Source organism: Pelophylax lessonae (assembly GCF_965119305.1).
Source record: "Pelophylax lessonae genome assembly, chromosome: 8".
Lineage (NCBI taxonomy): Eukaryota > Metazoa > Chordata > Amphibia > Anura > Ranidae > Pelophylax > Pelophylax lessonae.
Window position 1 is genome coordinate 132,240,558 of NC_138775.1, and position 16,783 is coordinate 132,257,340.

The 16,783-nt window shown below is 42.2% G+C and overlaps 1 protein-coding gene across 1 annotated transcript in view; it reads right to left on the reverse strand.

Moving 5' to 3' along the window:
- SREBF2 (sterol regulatory element binding transcription factor 2) overlaps positions 1–16,783 on the reverse strand; it is a 90,898-nt gene that overhangs the window by 68,016 nt on the left and 6,099 nt on the right. Inside the window, exons 2-4 of the mRNA XM_082264879.1 lie at positions 8,365–8,733; positions 3,900–4,111; positions 3,168–3,314 (exon numbers count right to left, since the gene is read on the reverse strand). Coding sequence (XP_082121005.1) covers positions 3,168–3,314; positions 3,900–4,111; positions 8,365–8,733 — 728 coding nt within the window. The remainder of the gene's footprint in view (positions 1–3,167; positions 3,315–3,899; positions 4,112–8,364; positions 8,734–16,783) is intronic.

Genomic DNA, 16,783 nt, shown 5'->3' on the forward strand with positions numbered 1-16,783 from the left:
TCTGGTTTGATAACCTAATGTCCAGAGGTTGAATATCTCGCAAAATCTTCTTTATTTTAATCGTGAGAGAATTGTGATCTTCATTCTAAGCCAAAAAAAATCGTGATTCTCATTTTTTGCCAGAATCGTGCAGCTCTACCTTTTAGTAATGATATTCTGCTCTTTTTGCACTATAAAAAGGGGTAATTTTAGTTTAACCCCATTATGACAGGTGATACAAAAAAAAGCATGCTGCTGCTAATAAAACATCTTCAGCCTGGTTCACACCAATGCGTTTTTGCAAACACACTTCAGTTCATTTAACATGGTTTCCTATGGGACATGTTCACATCAATGTTTTTTTCAGTCGCTGCGTATTTGGAAAGGGTAATGGCATTTTTTCAATACAAAAACTGAGCTTTTTTGGTTCAATAGACTTCAATGGAGAAGCTGAAGAAAAGCATGTAGTGTGTTTTTGCCGCGATTTGCCTTTTTTAATCTGCCCAACAACAAATTGGCCAAAAAAAACAAACAAAAAAAACAAACAAAAAAATGCAAAATGCAAATCGCAGCAAAATCGCGTGTGCAAAGATGCACAGCAAAAAGCACTGCAGAAATGGACGAAAAGCAAACTGCATAGGTGTGAACCGAGCCTTATGCTGGCCAAACACGTATCGATTTTCGGGCGAGAATATTCATACGAAAATCTTTGTACATTCACTGACTGAAAGAATGTCGTCTGAAAATGTCACTTGCTTTTAACATTCAGTTTTAAAATTTATGCAATTTCTGAACGGAAACCACATACACTATGAAAATTCCTGTGACCAAGAAGTTTTCTATTCGGCTCCTTCGAATTTTCCAGTTACTGTGGTCGAAAACAAATGTCAATTTGAACCCACTAACGATTAGAAAATGTTTTCAAAATTTTTTGGAAGGAAGACATTGTTTTTGTATGTATAAATAAAGTGATACAGCGCCACTGCGGCGCTGTATCACTTTATTTATATATCCTTTTTATGTGCCGTGATTCACATGCTTGGATATAGCTGCCACGATCATTAATATTAATTATACTATTTAGATTTTTTTTTTTGTGAGAATTCATACTTAGTCGCGCTGGTACTTTCACATTTAGATTGTTTTTGCATGGCCAGCATAAGTGACAGGCTTTTATCAAGCCACCTACCTAGGACAAGGGAATCAGTCAGTCATTCATAATACATTACAGTTCAGTTCTGTCTGAAAATCAGCAAAACAGTCTTTAATTATTTTTTTTTTTTCCTTTCTTGAAAAAATTTGATCTCGGAGTCTGATGATATTTACCAAACTCAACCTCTAATAGTATATACAGTATATCTCTTCTGTCCATTATTCTCAGAGTGGATTAGAGACTTTGCTCCCTAACCATATAGTTGGTAGTTTATATTTACCACTGCATAGAGATATTGGAAAAAAAAAAAGGCAGTTTAACTTTTATTAAAAACTCTACATATTAAGTAAATTAAAATTAAATTTAAGGTCATTATCCGATCAAAACAATAATCGGCCAACTAATCGATTATGAAAATAATCGTTAGCTGCAGCCCTAATATATATATATATATATATATATATATATATATATATATATATATATATTTTAATAGGGAGGATATCATACTGCCTAATGAAACAGAATCTTTCACCCTGTTATACCGGATAAGGTGGCACAAAATTTTTTACATCATACTGTGATATATCTTATCGGGATCTCCTTAATCTAAGCTTTCTACTTACTTTCATTATTGCACTGGGGTGCAGCAAACAGTAGAGCTGCACATGGTCACATGCAAGGCACCTTGACCTACAACATTATGATAATGTTCCAAGAGAAATTCATTAATCATTAATTACTTTCCATAGGTAGAACTTGCTAACTAGGGCTTTTTCCCTAAATATTTGTATACGGAGGAGCGGCAGTACGAAGAATATGTTTGCTCTTCAGTAAGAATACAAGTAATCAGCCTCTACATTAGGTCCACCTCTATTAGTTCCTTGTAAGTTATGGTAATAGAAGTAGAAAAAAAAAAAAAAAATCAACTAAAAATCTAGCGTTTTTTTTTTTCCTTCCTTTTCTTTCTTTCTAGTCCTAACATTTTTCTAATGCAGTATTAAAATAAAATAAGAACATCCTCATGCAGTATGTCTATTGATTTGGTGTTATTAAAAAAATATGTTTCTTTTCGGTTTTGATGATCTGCCACTGCAATAGTTTTCTTTTATATTATGATCTGTAATAGCTAGATATCTTCAGTTATTAACATAGCAAAATGTCTGCAAAGGATAAAAATACCATGAATGTTATAATACCCTACAAACTGTGTAAACATTTTTATTTCCATAAAGTGCATTACGTCTGTGAAAGGTAAAATATCACAGAAGAGAAGAGAATAGAAATAAAATATAGCTGAATCTAAAATAAAAAAAACAGGACACTTTATACCATTTTAAGCATGACTATTATATTTTTAGAAGCCTCATTTTGTAGCTTTGGTAGGATTTCAAGGCATTCCTCTAAAAAATTAGGTCAATACCAAACCAAGGGGCCATATTGTAGCTTTATCCTTCTATTGACTAGAAATAACATCATGATGATGAAACGAGAGGTACCCATACGGCACTACCCATACACTGAAAACTTTGCAGAAATGCTTAACCTTCAGGAGCTTGTTAACCAATTTGAAATTGAACAAATAAGGAAACCCAAAACCTCTTAGTAGGCCAATTCTTATTTACATATTTCCAGAAAGTATAGGATTTACATTGCTATAAACAAAAAAATTTTTGTAAAAGTTAAAAAAAAAAAATAAAAAAGGAAACCCAAAACTACACAAGGCTCTGGTGTCGATGGTTGGAGACCCCGGCTTTAAAATCATTGTAAAAAAAAAAAAAGTGCACCCACCTAGAAGTCCGGCAGCCTAGTAGCTCCTTCATTTCGGCCAAAATTCAGGGCTTTTCTGATTGGGCACAGCTCCACCACTTCCTCACAACACTGAAACTTGCCAACCCCACCTTGCCTCATGCAAACTACTAATGTAACCCATTTATAATAATTCATACATATTGTATCCAACGAGAGTAGTGTCAATGGTATAGGAAAACTCTAATTTCTACATATCTATAAATATAGACATTATATAACTTACAGGTACTTGGAGAGCAGTGGTCTGTAGAGGAGTAGTAAGTGTTGTGATTGAAGGATTCTGAACAGCAGTCATCATTGGACTACCATCTGCCTTCAGAGCAGTCAGTACCAGAGATTCTGTTTTTATAATCTGAGGCTGCACCAAAACCTACAGATGGAATATAAAAAAATCCTGAGTGAAAATTTTCAATATTAAAAAGACAATGCAGCACAAGAAAAAGGCATAGCAAGTTAAAGGATTATACATTTTTTGGTTTTTATTGTGGAATATGCTTCTATCTGTACCAGCATGCAGTTTTACTATACCAAGTATGACAGACAAAATGCATAACTTTCCTTTGGCTTATAGCCAAACAATTTAAAAAAACTTCTGCTTTTCAGAGTATTGATTTTTACAGTCTGGAAAAAATACCACTAAGAACTGCAGCCAAAACAAGTCATTTTTTGAATTTGCTCCTCGCACCTACAAAAACCTATACTTTAAGGTATAAATCAATCATCAGTAGCTTGCATAAGCATTGCAAATTGATACTTTTGCATTAAATTGTATTGCATTGTGATAACCAGCTAGCTTTGCCCACAATTCACGAAGGAAAGCGGTCATATTTGAGAATCCTATAGCCGTTTCATGCCAAAAACAGGGGTAAAAGGTGTTAAGCATTTAAATCAAGGAGATGGTTATAGAGCTATTCCCAGTCTGTAACTGGTAAAGAAAAAAAAAACAACAACTTACTGGAACTTGCTGAACCTGCGGTGTCATTGCCTGTACAGTTGCTGGAGTCAGTGTCTGGATAGTGCCCTGTGTGGCTGGGCTTAGGGTTTGTATCGTTCCATTAGCAGTTTGGGTTAGTACTCGCTGGGCTTGAACCGTCTGGACCTGCTGCTGGATGGTAACAGGCTGAACTTGCTGAGTTGTCATAAGGCTTGAAACCTGTGGTTGCAGCACTGCAAGACAGACATACACAGAGTGATGAACAAAGATTAAACACTTTTTTTTCGAAATATCGTTTTTCTGAGTGTACAGCAGGAAAGGAGAAGTGAGGTATTGTGTCCAGGGCCGCTGATAAGGCAGTACAGCGGATCCTCCTGTACCGGGCTCCATCAGTTCATAAGGAGGAGGCTGGTTGCAGTATTGCTGACACTTGTGACTCGTCCTGTGGATCCCCCTGCAGCGTTGCTGGCTTCTACGCCTTTCTCCATCTAGATGCAATGCAGAGGGGGAACCTTTTTTGGATCTGCACCCCTCACCGTCCGAGTCCCCCCCCCTCCCCCACTGCACTGTTGGCTTCCCTTCTCTTCCGCCAGCTGCTGCAGGGACACAGGATAATTGTTTTGGATGGAGAGCGGAGGGGTGGGGGAGCGGGGTGCTGGTAAGTAGGTCCTATTAACTTGCTCCTTTCTTTTTAAAATGAACAGTGTAGGTGATCAGTAAACTGTTTACACTATGCTTCAGTTGGTGAATGAAGAGGAAGCTGCTGAGCACAGAGCACTTCACATTCATTCACTGTTCAGTGCTGCCGAGGCTGCATAGAACGGGACTTAGGAATTTCTGTTCCCAGTCCCTTTCTCCATCTCAAAAGTGAGACATCAAGGGTCTGTTTAGATCCCCGATATTTCACAATGGCCCTCCAACAGACCAGAAAAAAATAAAAAACAAAAGTAAAAAAATAAAATTGATAAAAAATAAGGACTTGTTCAAATGTGCTTTGCTCTCTGAAGAGCAGACAAGTTTTGAATCGCTGTTTAGAAAGCATTTGACAGACAGCGAGGAGGAATATTACCTCCTCACCAGTGCACTGCAATCGTATGCTTTGCACACGGATGTGGGAGCTTGCAGAGCAGCATTTTTCAATTGAATGGGTCTTTTAGCAAAAATATAATTTGATATTTTCAGAGGGAGGCCCTGTCACCAGAGGCGTAGCTTCAGGGCCCTGGTACAAGCAACCAGGAAGGGCCCCCCTGACCTAGGCCCTTCCCTCCGAGCCCTTCCCACTGATCTCAGTACCCTTTAGAGTCCTGCAGTAGATTCCTTTCACATGTTGTGCAGCGGACCCCTTCCTGCAGTCTTTGGTCCCGGTGGCTGAACACCATGGTCCAGTCGCAAGTGCGACCTTTGCAACCCTGGTAGTTACACCAGTGGTGTCAATGTGGACTGTGAATAATGTCAGTCAGTAGAACAGGGGACAGAGTCAGGAGTTTTACATTATTATTTTTTTACCTTTTTTTTTTATTCTATTCCTCATTTTTTACAATTTTTTTTTAGGAGCCCCGTTGGGTGGCTTTGCTGAGATATCAGGGGTCTAAACAAACCTCTGAAGATTGAGCACGCATCCCTGTAGCTCTGCAGTCTCAGCTGCATAGAAAGAACAGAAAAAGCGCTGTACAGTTCTTCTCATTCATTCACGGTACCGATCACTGTGCCCATCCAGAAAAGGAAGGGCTCTGTAAATTACATATTTACTGGCCCCTTCCCCTGCTCTCTATCCTGAAAGCATCCCGGATACAGGGGCAGTGCATGGATTTTTGTCTACACAGGCGAAGCTGCATTTTGCAGCTCCCCCCTTCCCCACCACCATGCTCCCGCTAACACCTTATCAGTTACAGCAAACCTTTTTTTTTTTTTTTTGTTTTTGCATTTGTTTTTTTTTTTTGGGGATAAAAGGATTTACATAAATAAATGATGAATTTTGTAAGCACCCCTGTCAGTGAGAGATGGTTCGTCATATCCCTCTAACTGCTAACTCTGTAGAATAGCTTGTTTTGTTGAAAAATAACTGACTTACTGGCCAGATCACCAGATGAAGCTAAACTAATGCAGCTACCCCCTCTAAGAAGGGTACCTGGGCAGTGACAGGAGGGGGGGGGGCAGTATGGGGGAGGCAGTGGAGGGCAGGGTGATGGGAGGAGGGGGCATTATAATGGAAAGGGGACAGCATGATGGGAAGGAGGTAGTGGAGGGCTGTATGAGGCTGGCAGCATGAGGGTGTGGGGGGGGGGGGGCAGGGTGACCGTCAGTAGGACACACTATACTCACTGGGAAGTGCACTATGTATTTTTACTCAGGAATCTGCTGTAACAGAGATTGTGCTAGTGGCTTACCAGGCAAGGGCAGCCTCAGGGCATTGAGCATTTCGCCTACCATTCCCGAAAACAAGTGGGAGCCAGAGTTGGGGGTCCTAGGTACAGATGACTGCTTGCCTCTGGACTCATTGTGGATACAACTAGCACCAGGCTGGATAGGAGGGCCAGCATATAGGAGAACCAATCTCCTCCATTTTCCTCTTGGCTTCTGCTGGGCTTTTAGCAGCTGCAGGAGCGGAATCAGTTTTCAATATGCTGCCCACTGACCCTCCTATCCAGGTGTAGAGAAATGTGACAGGGGAGCCGCACAGGCCCCTTGCAGCATGGGGCCGGGTCGCAATTGTGACCCCCTATAGTTACACCCCTGCCTTGCAGGTAGGCCATACAGGGTCCCTTGATTTCTGACAGCAGCCCTGATTGTGTCCCAAGTCCAAGCTAGCTGGACTGGGGGGGGGGGGGGGGGGGAGGGGTCTGGTATGAGTGATCAATGTTACTGGCATGTAACATTAATGCCACTCCATTTCCAGTAGCCAGCTGAGCAAGTTTCAGTGGTCCACCAATATTAGCATGCTCAAAAACCCATAATGTTGTCAACAGATCAAATATTTAATACCCCATCTGTCACTCTGTGGCTTTGTCAACAGAGACTGCATTGGATAAGTAATATGAAGGGCACAAAGACCAAGCAAGAAGTGCCATTAAAAGGACAACTAACCCTAAAATCAAAAAGGTTATATATGGCAGCTTACCAGTACCTAAATCAGTGGATGCATAGGTTTTCTTTTGTGAGGCTAAGAATATTTCAGCTAATACAGAAAGAGTTGCTGTCACTTCCTGTAAATTGAAATGAAAGCCTAACAAAATGTTATCTTCCCTCTATAAACGACTAATCTCCCCACCACCTAAGTAAATGGTGATGAACAATAGGCAGCCATAGCAAGCTTACTCTAAATCCAGCCAGGGTGGATTATATGGCTCCATACAGTGCAGAAGTGAGCATAGCCACCCAGCGACAAAGTGTGTTAATCGCAAGACCAAGTAAAAAGGAAAAAAAAGAATAAAGTTAAGCACAGAAAAACTTTTCTGTAAAGCTGGCTTTAATCTGCTTTCTTTTTTATTCAACCAGCAGGTTGAATGGGAAAGAAAAAAAAAAAATCAAAATTTCCCTATCCACACTTTAAAGGTGGATGGGGAAATGACTCCACCTTGTGGCTATGTGTTCTGACAGTAGGGAAGCCGCCCCCCCCCCCCCCCCCCCCCATAGCCAGCAGCACTGATTGTTTGGCAAAAACACTGCAGACTGGTTGTACAGAAGTCTATTAGTAGATCTGATTCTGTAAAACCAGCCTGCCTATACATGGATTAATGGCTGGTACCTGTTGAGCTGGCTGAACTTTGATTCATGTATGGCTGCCTTAAGAGAGAAGAGGGCCATGACCTTCAACAATAGCCTTAGAGTGGGGTATGTCTATAGCAGTATGCCCAAGGAACATGTACAAAAGAATTGCCAATATCTAAAAACACCTAAAAGTAACAGCCTATAACCTAGAGTCTATGAATACTGTTCATGTCCTGTACTGTGCAAGGTAAGAAAACTAATGCAGCTACCTCAAAGGACTAATTAGCTGCAATATATCGAATTTATGTTTTTAGGCTTGTATATTTAAATTTTCTTTTAATTTATACCTGTATTCCCACTTTAAGATCCCAATATGGGTAGATATCAATACAGGTATGCACAAGTCAAGCAATCCAAAGTATATGACACATTACCAACTAGATCAGTGGTCTCCAAACTGCAGCCCTTTGATTTCTTTTATCAGGCTCTTGGAGTACTGTTTTATTCACCTATACCCACAATAGGGCATTATCCTCCAAGGGGCACAATTCCTCCCAATGACACCAACAATTGGGTCTAATGACACCAATGATGGGACACAATTTCTCCCACTGGCCATTCTATTCCCAATGGTCACAGTCTGCAACCCCCCCCCCTCTGAGGAAGTCTGAAGAACAGTAAACTGACCCATTGTTTACAATGTTTGGAGACCCCTGAACTAGATGAATGCATGATTTTAAACAAATAGGACAACACAAAAATATTAGAGGATTTGTACCCTGAAAGCTTGTGGTTGCAGCATTCTGGTAGATGAGCGGCTGCTGTATTATTCGAGTTTGGGGAGCGGTGCTAAATGTTGGTGTCAACATGACTGTTTGCTGTTGCAAATGAGGCTGAGGAGGGGATTGGACTACTGGTCGTGGTTGAAGGAGAGGAGCGGTCCTCTGGGGAACAGCTTGAACAGGAGCCTTTACAGTCACTACAGCAGGCTGTGGTACCGACGTCTGGAAGTTCTGTGGCTGGACCTGGTTATAAGTCTTGGGCAAAGTGCTGTCCATCCCAGTACTTCCTTGGTAGCTGGAACATAGCTGATCTTCAAATAAGTCAGGAAATTCTCCAACTTGGTTACTAACAAACTGAAGCATCTCTGGAAGAAAAAAAAAAAAGTACACTGTATTAAAAACAGACAAAAGACGTAAAACTATCTTAAAACATTTGAGGATACATAGTTTATTTTAAACCATTTAAACAATTTATCAGATATAAAAAGCCAACTGACTGATTGCCCCATCAGACTTCACACATAACTTCAAGTACATGTAAATTCCAACAATTAAAAAGTTCCATTTTAAGTCCTCCTCTCACCTTCCTCTGCCACATTTGGCAAGTCGTCTTTTCACAAAGCGCAGCATGGCTCATATGTGCTATGGGCCACCAGCTCTGAAGCCACAAGCTAAGATGCTCCCTGAAGGCTAATGAAGAACTGGCCCAGTTGAGGATGGTGCTAAATGCCTGAACAGGCATGTGTTCTATTATTAAGTTAGCAGCTACAGGAAGCCAATTGTAATGTACAGGCTGAACAAAAATAGCAAATTGCTCCCTCTCGGGCATGTCCCTAACTTAAAGTGACTGTAAAAGCAATTTTTTTTTCATTAACCAATTAAGGGCTGGAAGGTTTTACCCCCTTAATGACCAGGCCATTTTTTGCGATATGGCACCGGGTTACGTTTACTGACAATTGCACAGTCGTGCAATGCAGTACACAAATAAAGTTGATGTTCTCTTTTTACCACAAACAGAGCTTTCTTTTGGTGGTATTAGATCACCTCTGCGCTTTTTATTTTTTGCACTGTAAAAAAAAAAAAAAGCGATAATTCTGAAAAAAAAAAATAAAAAAAAAAAAAAAAAAACTTTACTTTCTACATAAAACATTCCCAATAAAAAAAGAATTAAAAAAAAATATATATATATATATATATATATATATATATATATATATATATATATTTTTATCAATTTGGGCAATTATGTATTCTGCTACATATTTTTGGTAAAAAAAAAAAAAAACTCCCAATAAGTGTATATTGATTGGTTTGCGCAAAAGTTACCGCGTCTACAAACTTGGGGAAAGATTGATAATTTTTCTTTTCTTTTTACTAGTAATGGCAGCGATTTTTAGCAGGACTGCAACATTGCGGCACACAGACACTTTTAGGAGGATAAGTGAAATTATTACAATTATCAGTGCTAAAAATTTGCACTGTTACTGTACTAATGACACTGCCAGGGAAGGGGTTAACACCTGGGGCGATCAAAGGGTTAAACGTGAGCCATGGGGATGCCTTCTGACTGTATGGGGGGGGGGGGGGGGAGGGGATTTACTCACTGGATGAACACAGAGACATATGTTCCTAAATAGGAGGAACGCAGGATCCCTGTGTTATTCACTGGCAGAACAGTGGTCTGCCTTGTTTACAATCGGCAGACTGTCATTCTGTCTCCATAACGGAGCGGTCACAGGTGCCTGACGGAAATCGCTTCCACCGGAAGCGCTGATTTGCTTACCCTCTAGCCAATCGGCACGTGCCACCACTATCTGCTACAGGAAGCGGCATACAGGTACGTTGTTTCCCGTAACAGAGCCGACCTGCCGTAGTAAAACTACAGCGGCTGTTTGGCAAGTGGTTACATAGTTACATAGCAGGTGAGGTTGAATAAAGACAATAGTCCATCCAGTTCAACCTGTGTAGGTGTGTGTGGCTGTAATCATCTCACATAGCTCTTAATGTCCTGATCCTTGAGATGTACGTCTAAGAGTCTTTTGAAAGCCACCATACTTCCCGCAGAAACCACCTCTTGTGGTAGAGAATTCCACAATCTTGTAGCCCTAACAGTAAAGAACCCCCCACGTTGCGTGACGCTTCTCCTCTAATCGCATTGTTTGCCCTCGAGTCCTCATGCAATCCCTTCGACTGAATAGTTGTTTTTCTATGCCGAGATCCCCATTGAGATATTTATAAATTGCTATCATGTCCCCCCTCAGACATCTCTTCTCTAGGGAAAATAAATCAAGCGATTGTAGACGCTCTTCATAATTAAGGTCCTCCAATCCCCTAATCAGTTTAGTTGCCCTTCTCTGGACTCTCTCCAGCTCAAACACATCCCTCCTGAGGACTGGCGACCAGAACTGGACAGAATACTCCAGATGCGGTCGGACCAGAGTTTTATAAAGTGGAAGGATTATAGTCTTATCTCTGGAATACATCCCTTTCTTTATGCATGCTAATATTCTGCTGGCTTTGGCAGCTGCCGCTTGACATTGCATGCTGTTGCCTAGTCTATCATCAACCAAGACTCCCAGATCTTTCTCCATTTTTGATTCCCCTAAGGGTTCCCCCCCTAACGTGTATTGTTCTTTTAGGTTTTTAGTCCCCAAGTGCAAAACCTTACACTTCTCCACATTAAACCTCATTTTCCATGTCGTTGCCCACTCTTATTTTGTCCAGGTCATTCTGTAGGATATCTGCTTCATGCTGTGCAGTTATTGCCCTGCCCAATTTTGTGTCATCTGCAAAAACTGATATCGAACTACTGGTTAAAAAGGAAAAAAAACTAAAAAAAAAAGTATTGCACAGAGCTGTCCGCTCCATTTGCAAAATGCTGGGCTGTGTGCGTTCATAGACACACACACACACACACACACACACACACACACACACACACAGCGGCTCAGCCACACCATGCGCTCCCAACCCAGGCTATGTGCGTTCATAGACACACACAGCACTGGTAAGCCATGCCCCCCGTCCTCACTGGACTTGACTGACTGCAGGGGTCGGAAGTTCAGCACCCCCACCCTCCTCCCACTTCTGGGACACATTACAGGCCCCAGAAAATGATGGGACCATTCACAAAAGCGCAGCACGGCTCGAGCATGTGTAGTAGGAAACTGGCTGTGAAGCCGCAAACTTTACTGCTGGTTTCCCAGATTTATGATGCAGGTGCCTGGACCCGAAGGACAAACTAAGAATCCGATTTCCGAAGACTCAGTCGCCGCCAGGTACACCCTGATTTCCTTACATTCCCTGGATATGGTTCGGGCAATTTCCTTAGGATGTTTTGGCTTGGGACACAAGGCAACACAAGGTCTTCATTTAAGTGAAAACCCGAGACGACCTTAGGAAGGAACGCCTGACAGGGTCATAACACCACTTTGTCCCTGTGAACCACCAGGTAAGGTGACCGGCAGGACAAAGAATCCAGCTCTGACACCCTGCACACAGAAGTAATAGCCACCAAGAAGGCAACCTTCTGTGATAGAATGAGCAGAGGAAGTTCATGAATATTTTCAAAAGGTGGTTTTTGAAGCACCGACAGTACCAAATTGAGGTACCAGGGACCTCAACGGAGGAGCCAAATGGTGAACCGCCCTGAACGAAAGTGTGAGCAAAAGGAATTTGCAGCCAACGCCCACTGGAAAAATACCGCCAAAAGCAGAAATCTGGCCCTTGATGGTGGCCAGAGCCAAACAATCTACACCTTATTGTACTCCAGCAGACAGGACACAGAAAAAGGAACGGGAAGAACCCCCCCCCCCCCCAAGACTCACACCAAGAAATGTTCGCCCTCCAAACTCGATGATAAACCTTCCTTGAAGTCGATTTCCTAGCTTTTAACAGCGTAGGAATTACCAAATCCGACAACTCTCTGTCCTTCAGTACATGGCTTTCAATAGCCAAGCCGTTAAAGCCAGTGACAGTAAAGCAGGATGGAGGATCAGTCCTTGAGAGAAAAGATCGTCTCTGAGAGGGAGCCTCCAAGGAGCATTGGCTACCAGCCTTACTAGGCCTGCATACCAAGAAAGACTGGAATCCCTACTGCCTCGATCCTGTGCAGAAGTCTCAGCAGAAGTTGTAGTGGAGGAAAGGCATAAACCGGACAATAGTGACCCCAAGAGGCCACCAGAGCATCGGCGGCATCGGCCAAAGGATCCCGAGATCTTGCCAAAAACCTCTGAACCTTCCAGTTGAAATGAGAGGCCGACAGGTCAACTTTGAGGGTCCCCCACCGGAGAGACAGTTGTTGAAACACTTCTGGTTGAAGAGACCATTCACCCGGCTCCAAGGCCTGTCGACTGAGGTAGTCCGCCTTCCAATTCTCCACCCCTGGAATGTACACAGCACAGAGGGCTGGAACATATCGTTCTGCCCACCTTAAGATGCCGGCTACTTGCTGAGCCTGCTAGGGCACTGCTTGTGGCTTTTTGATGGATTGACATATGCCACAGCCATGGCATTGTCCAATTGAACTCTTACCGGAACCCATGCAGACGATCCGACCACAGGGACAGGCAAAGCCTGATCGCCCAAATCTCCAGGATGTTGATTAGACTCAGGAGGAATCCAGTCTGCCAAACTCCTTGAGCCGAGTGTGTGCCCAAGACACTTTCCCACTAAGAAAGGCTAGCATCCATGGAAACCATTGTCCAATACAGGGGGAGAAAGGACTTCCCCTGCCAAAGTGGAAAGTTGTCAACTATTTTCGTAATCGATTAATCGGTCGGCCGATTAGTTGTCCTGCATACAGAATGCACTATTTGTTTACATATCAGAAAATACAGTGCAACGCACATACAGGTCAGTACACCGTCTACACATGTCAGTAGATGGCAGGGAACTTGTGAATGTGTGAGGAGCAATGCCTCATGGGAAATGTAGTCCTGGGCAAGAGAAGGAACCCAAGTGATTCTAAAAAGGCAGAGGTTTTTTTTTACCTTGCTATATACCGTGCTTACAATCACTTTAAGGGCTCTGTGCAGGGAAGATCAGCATCTGAACCCAGAGAAGGTGGAGGCTGATAGATTAGACTTTGAGGACGTCAAACCTATGACGAAACGCATTGGGTGGAGTCAGACGTGACGCAACCACGCCCCCAGAGCTGGCCTTCTGTGAATGTTTGCAGGGATCCCGCAACACATTGAGCTTCTAAACTTTATGGATACCTGTCTGTTTATGGCAATATACATGTGAGTGGAACACTTTGATTTTAATAAATATGTTTTTACGGTATTACGCTATGTCCCTATCATTTCCTCATATACATATGTCCTCTGAATACCGGATTTGAACCATTGTAACTTACATCGATCTACACCTGGGGAACTTCCTTATAATACCAATTAAGCCTACTGAGGTCTATCCATTAAGTTGGGAGACCAACATCATCTGGCAAACTGCTTTTTTGGATATTGGGTGATCCTCCACAGGTGCCCTATCCCTTCTAATCAGCAACAGAAACGGAGTGGTAGTCATTTGCTGGGACTTGTGGTTCCTCTATCCAACACTTTCTTCACTTTTCATTTTTTTTCACTGAGATCGATTGTTTTTTTCTATATGGACTTGCTAATATTATTTATGATGGTATCATTGCAAAACCATTTATTTGATTGAGTTCAAATATGTTGTTTTTGATATTCAATTTGATTGAACACATATTGCTTGGATAGCGCTACACATATTTGCGTACTAATACATATATCTGTCTCAGAGTGGATTAAATATCCAACTATATAGCTGGATATTTAGATTTACCACTGCATATATTTAGGAATATTAACTAAATTATACACCGACCTTTTTTTTTGTGGAGGTTTTTATCCGATTAATCGAAACAATAATTGGCCAACTAATGGATTATGAAAATAATCGTTAGTTGCAGCCCTAATATATTCCCAAGCGATTTCAGATCAATAGACAAAATTTGTATTGTGTAAACTAGTAGTGATTAGACCAGTACTTAAGGTGTACCATAAAATAAAATGCGCTATATGAACTCAGTGTACAGTACTTAATACAATCTGTGAACATTAATTGCTAAACGCGAAATATAAATAGAATAAAAAAAAAAAAAGTCTCTACAAATGCATCCAGTATTATTCAAATGAAACTTCTTCTGTGCTCATAAACGCCCTCCACCAAATCCGATAAAATTGTGCTCCTAAACGCCTTGTATCACCTCACCAGTGCGCACAGAACTCTCACCTCCAATCAATGGGAATAGCGCCGGTAGATCATCCAATGAGATTGCTCTGAATTATGGACACTTCAAAGCCTCCAGTCCATTAGGGACTCTCAGTCTATCCTGTATACTGCCACCAGTACATTCAGGTTATGGTTGCTTTAAAGAGTCTGAACCGCTTACGCAGCCATACTCATGTTAAAGAAGGAGCATAAAAAACGTGCCATTGTGCAGTTTGTTTGTTTTTCTTACAAAACAGAAGTGCTTTATTGGTATCATAATAGGATAACATCAATTATACATAATTTATTGAAAAAGAAATGCACTTACAATTTTAAAACTTCAGTTACAACACTAGAAACTGGGACTCGCTCCTTTCTACGTCACTTTCGCTCCACGTCTGCCTCTGCTGGTCCTATGGACACTTGGCACATCCGCCCACAGCCTCACACCTCACACATCCCAGTAGGTTTCAGGACATTCTCCCTGCAGTCTACCAGCGCATGCGTGGGCAGTGATGCTTCAACAACCATCTTTGATTTGGGAACTGACAGCCACTCTCTAATCACGTCTACAGCTCTCAAACCCAAGATGGCATATACACGTGCAGTGAAACACAGGGTGCCATCTTTGATTTGTTAACAAGCTCTCACTTCCTGATCACTGGCTCTCAAATCCAAGAGGGTGGCATTGGAGAAAAAAAAAAAAGTTGTGAAGACTTCCGGTTGTAGGAAGACAGTGCTGGACTCGTGAGCTGGCAAGGTTTTTCTTTTTTTTCTTTTAGCATCTACAGCAAATGACCCAGATACAGTCGCTCTGTACAGTATCTCACAAAAGTGAGTACACCCCTCACATTTTTGTAAAGTTATATCTTTTCATGTGACAACACCGAACAAATGACCCTTTGCTACAATGTAAAGTAGTGAGTGTACAGATTGTATAACAGTGTAAATTTGCTGTCCCCTCAAAATAACTCAACACACAGTCATTAATGTCTAAACCGCTGGCAACAAAAGCGAGTACACCCCTAAATGAAAATGTCCAAATTGGGCCCAAAGTGTCAATATTTTGTGTGGCCACCAATATTTTCCAGCACTGCCCTAACCCTCTTGGGCATGGAGTTCATCGGAGCTTCACAGGTTGCCACTGGAGTCCTCTTCCCCTCCTCCATGATGACGTCACGGAGCTGGTGGATGTTAGAGAACTTGCGCTCCTCCACCTTCCATTTGAGGATGCCCCACAGATGCTCAATAGGGTTTAGGTCTGGAGAAATGCTTGGCCAGTCCATCACCTTTACCCTCAGCTTCTTTACAAGGCAGTGGTCATCTTGGAGGTGTGTTTGGGGTCTTTATGTTGGAATACCCAGTCTCCGAAGGGAGGGGGATCATGCTCTGCTTCAGTATGTCACAGTACATGTTGGCATTCATGGTTCCCTCAATGAACTGTAGCTCCCCAGTGCTGGTAGCACTCATGCAGCCCCAGACCATGACACTCCCACCACCATGCTTGACTCTAGGCAAGACACACTTGTCTTTGTACTCCTCACCTGGTTGCCGCCACACACGCTTGTCACCAACTGAAACAAATAGGTTTATCTTGGTCTCATCAGACCACAGGACATGGTTCCAGTAATCCATGTCCTTAGTCTGCGGGCTTTCTTGTGAATTATCTTTAGAAGAGGCTTCCTTCTAGGCAATAGCCATAGAGACCAATTGGATGCAGTTTGCGGCGTATGGTCTTAGCACTGACAGTCTGACCCCCCACCCCTTCAACCTCTGCAGCAATGCTGGCAGCACTCATACGTCTAGTTCCCAAAAACAACCTCTGGATATGACGCTTAGCGTGTGCACTCAACCTCTTGAGTGCACACGCCTGTTCTGAGTAGACAAATACTACACCGACCTAGATCGATGGGTTAGCGCTCACTGCATGATCAAAATGCAATTGCACATAGTCATAGAAAAGAATCCAAAAACCTGTCCACAGATGTGAAAATTCAATAGGATGTCCAGGGTAGATCAGTGGGGATGTGTTGGTCTCCATTGTGGTGGAAGTGGAAAGTCCAAATGGATAGGGATGCAAAGACCGCCAGCTCCTAGACGAGGTGAGGAATCCCTCCAAACATGTAGGTTAAGGAAAAAACAACAAGGGCGCCAGGTCAGGAATTGGTAAAAGAGCAA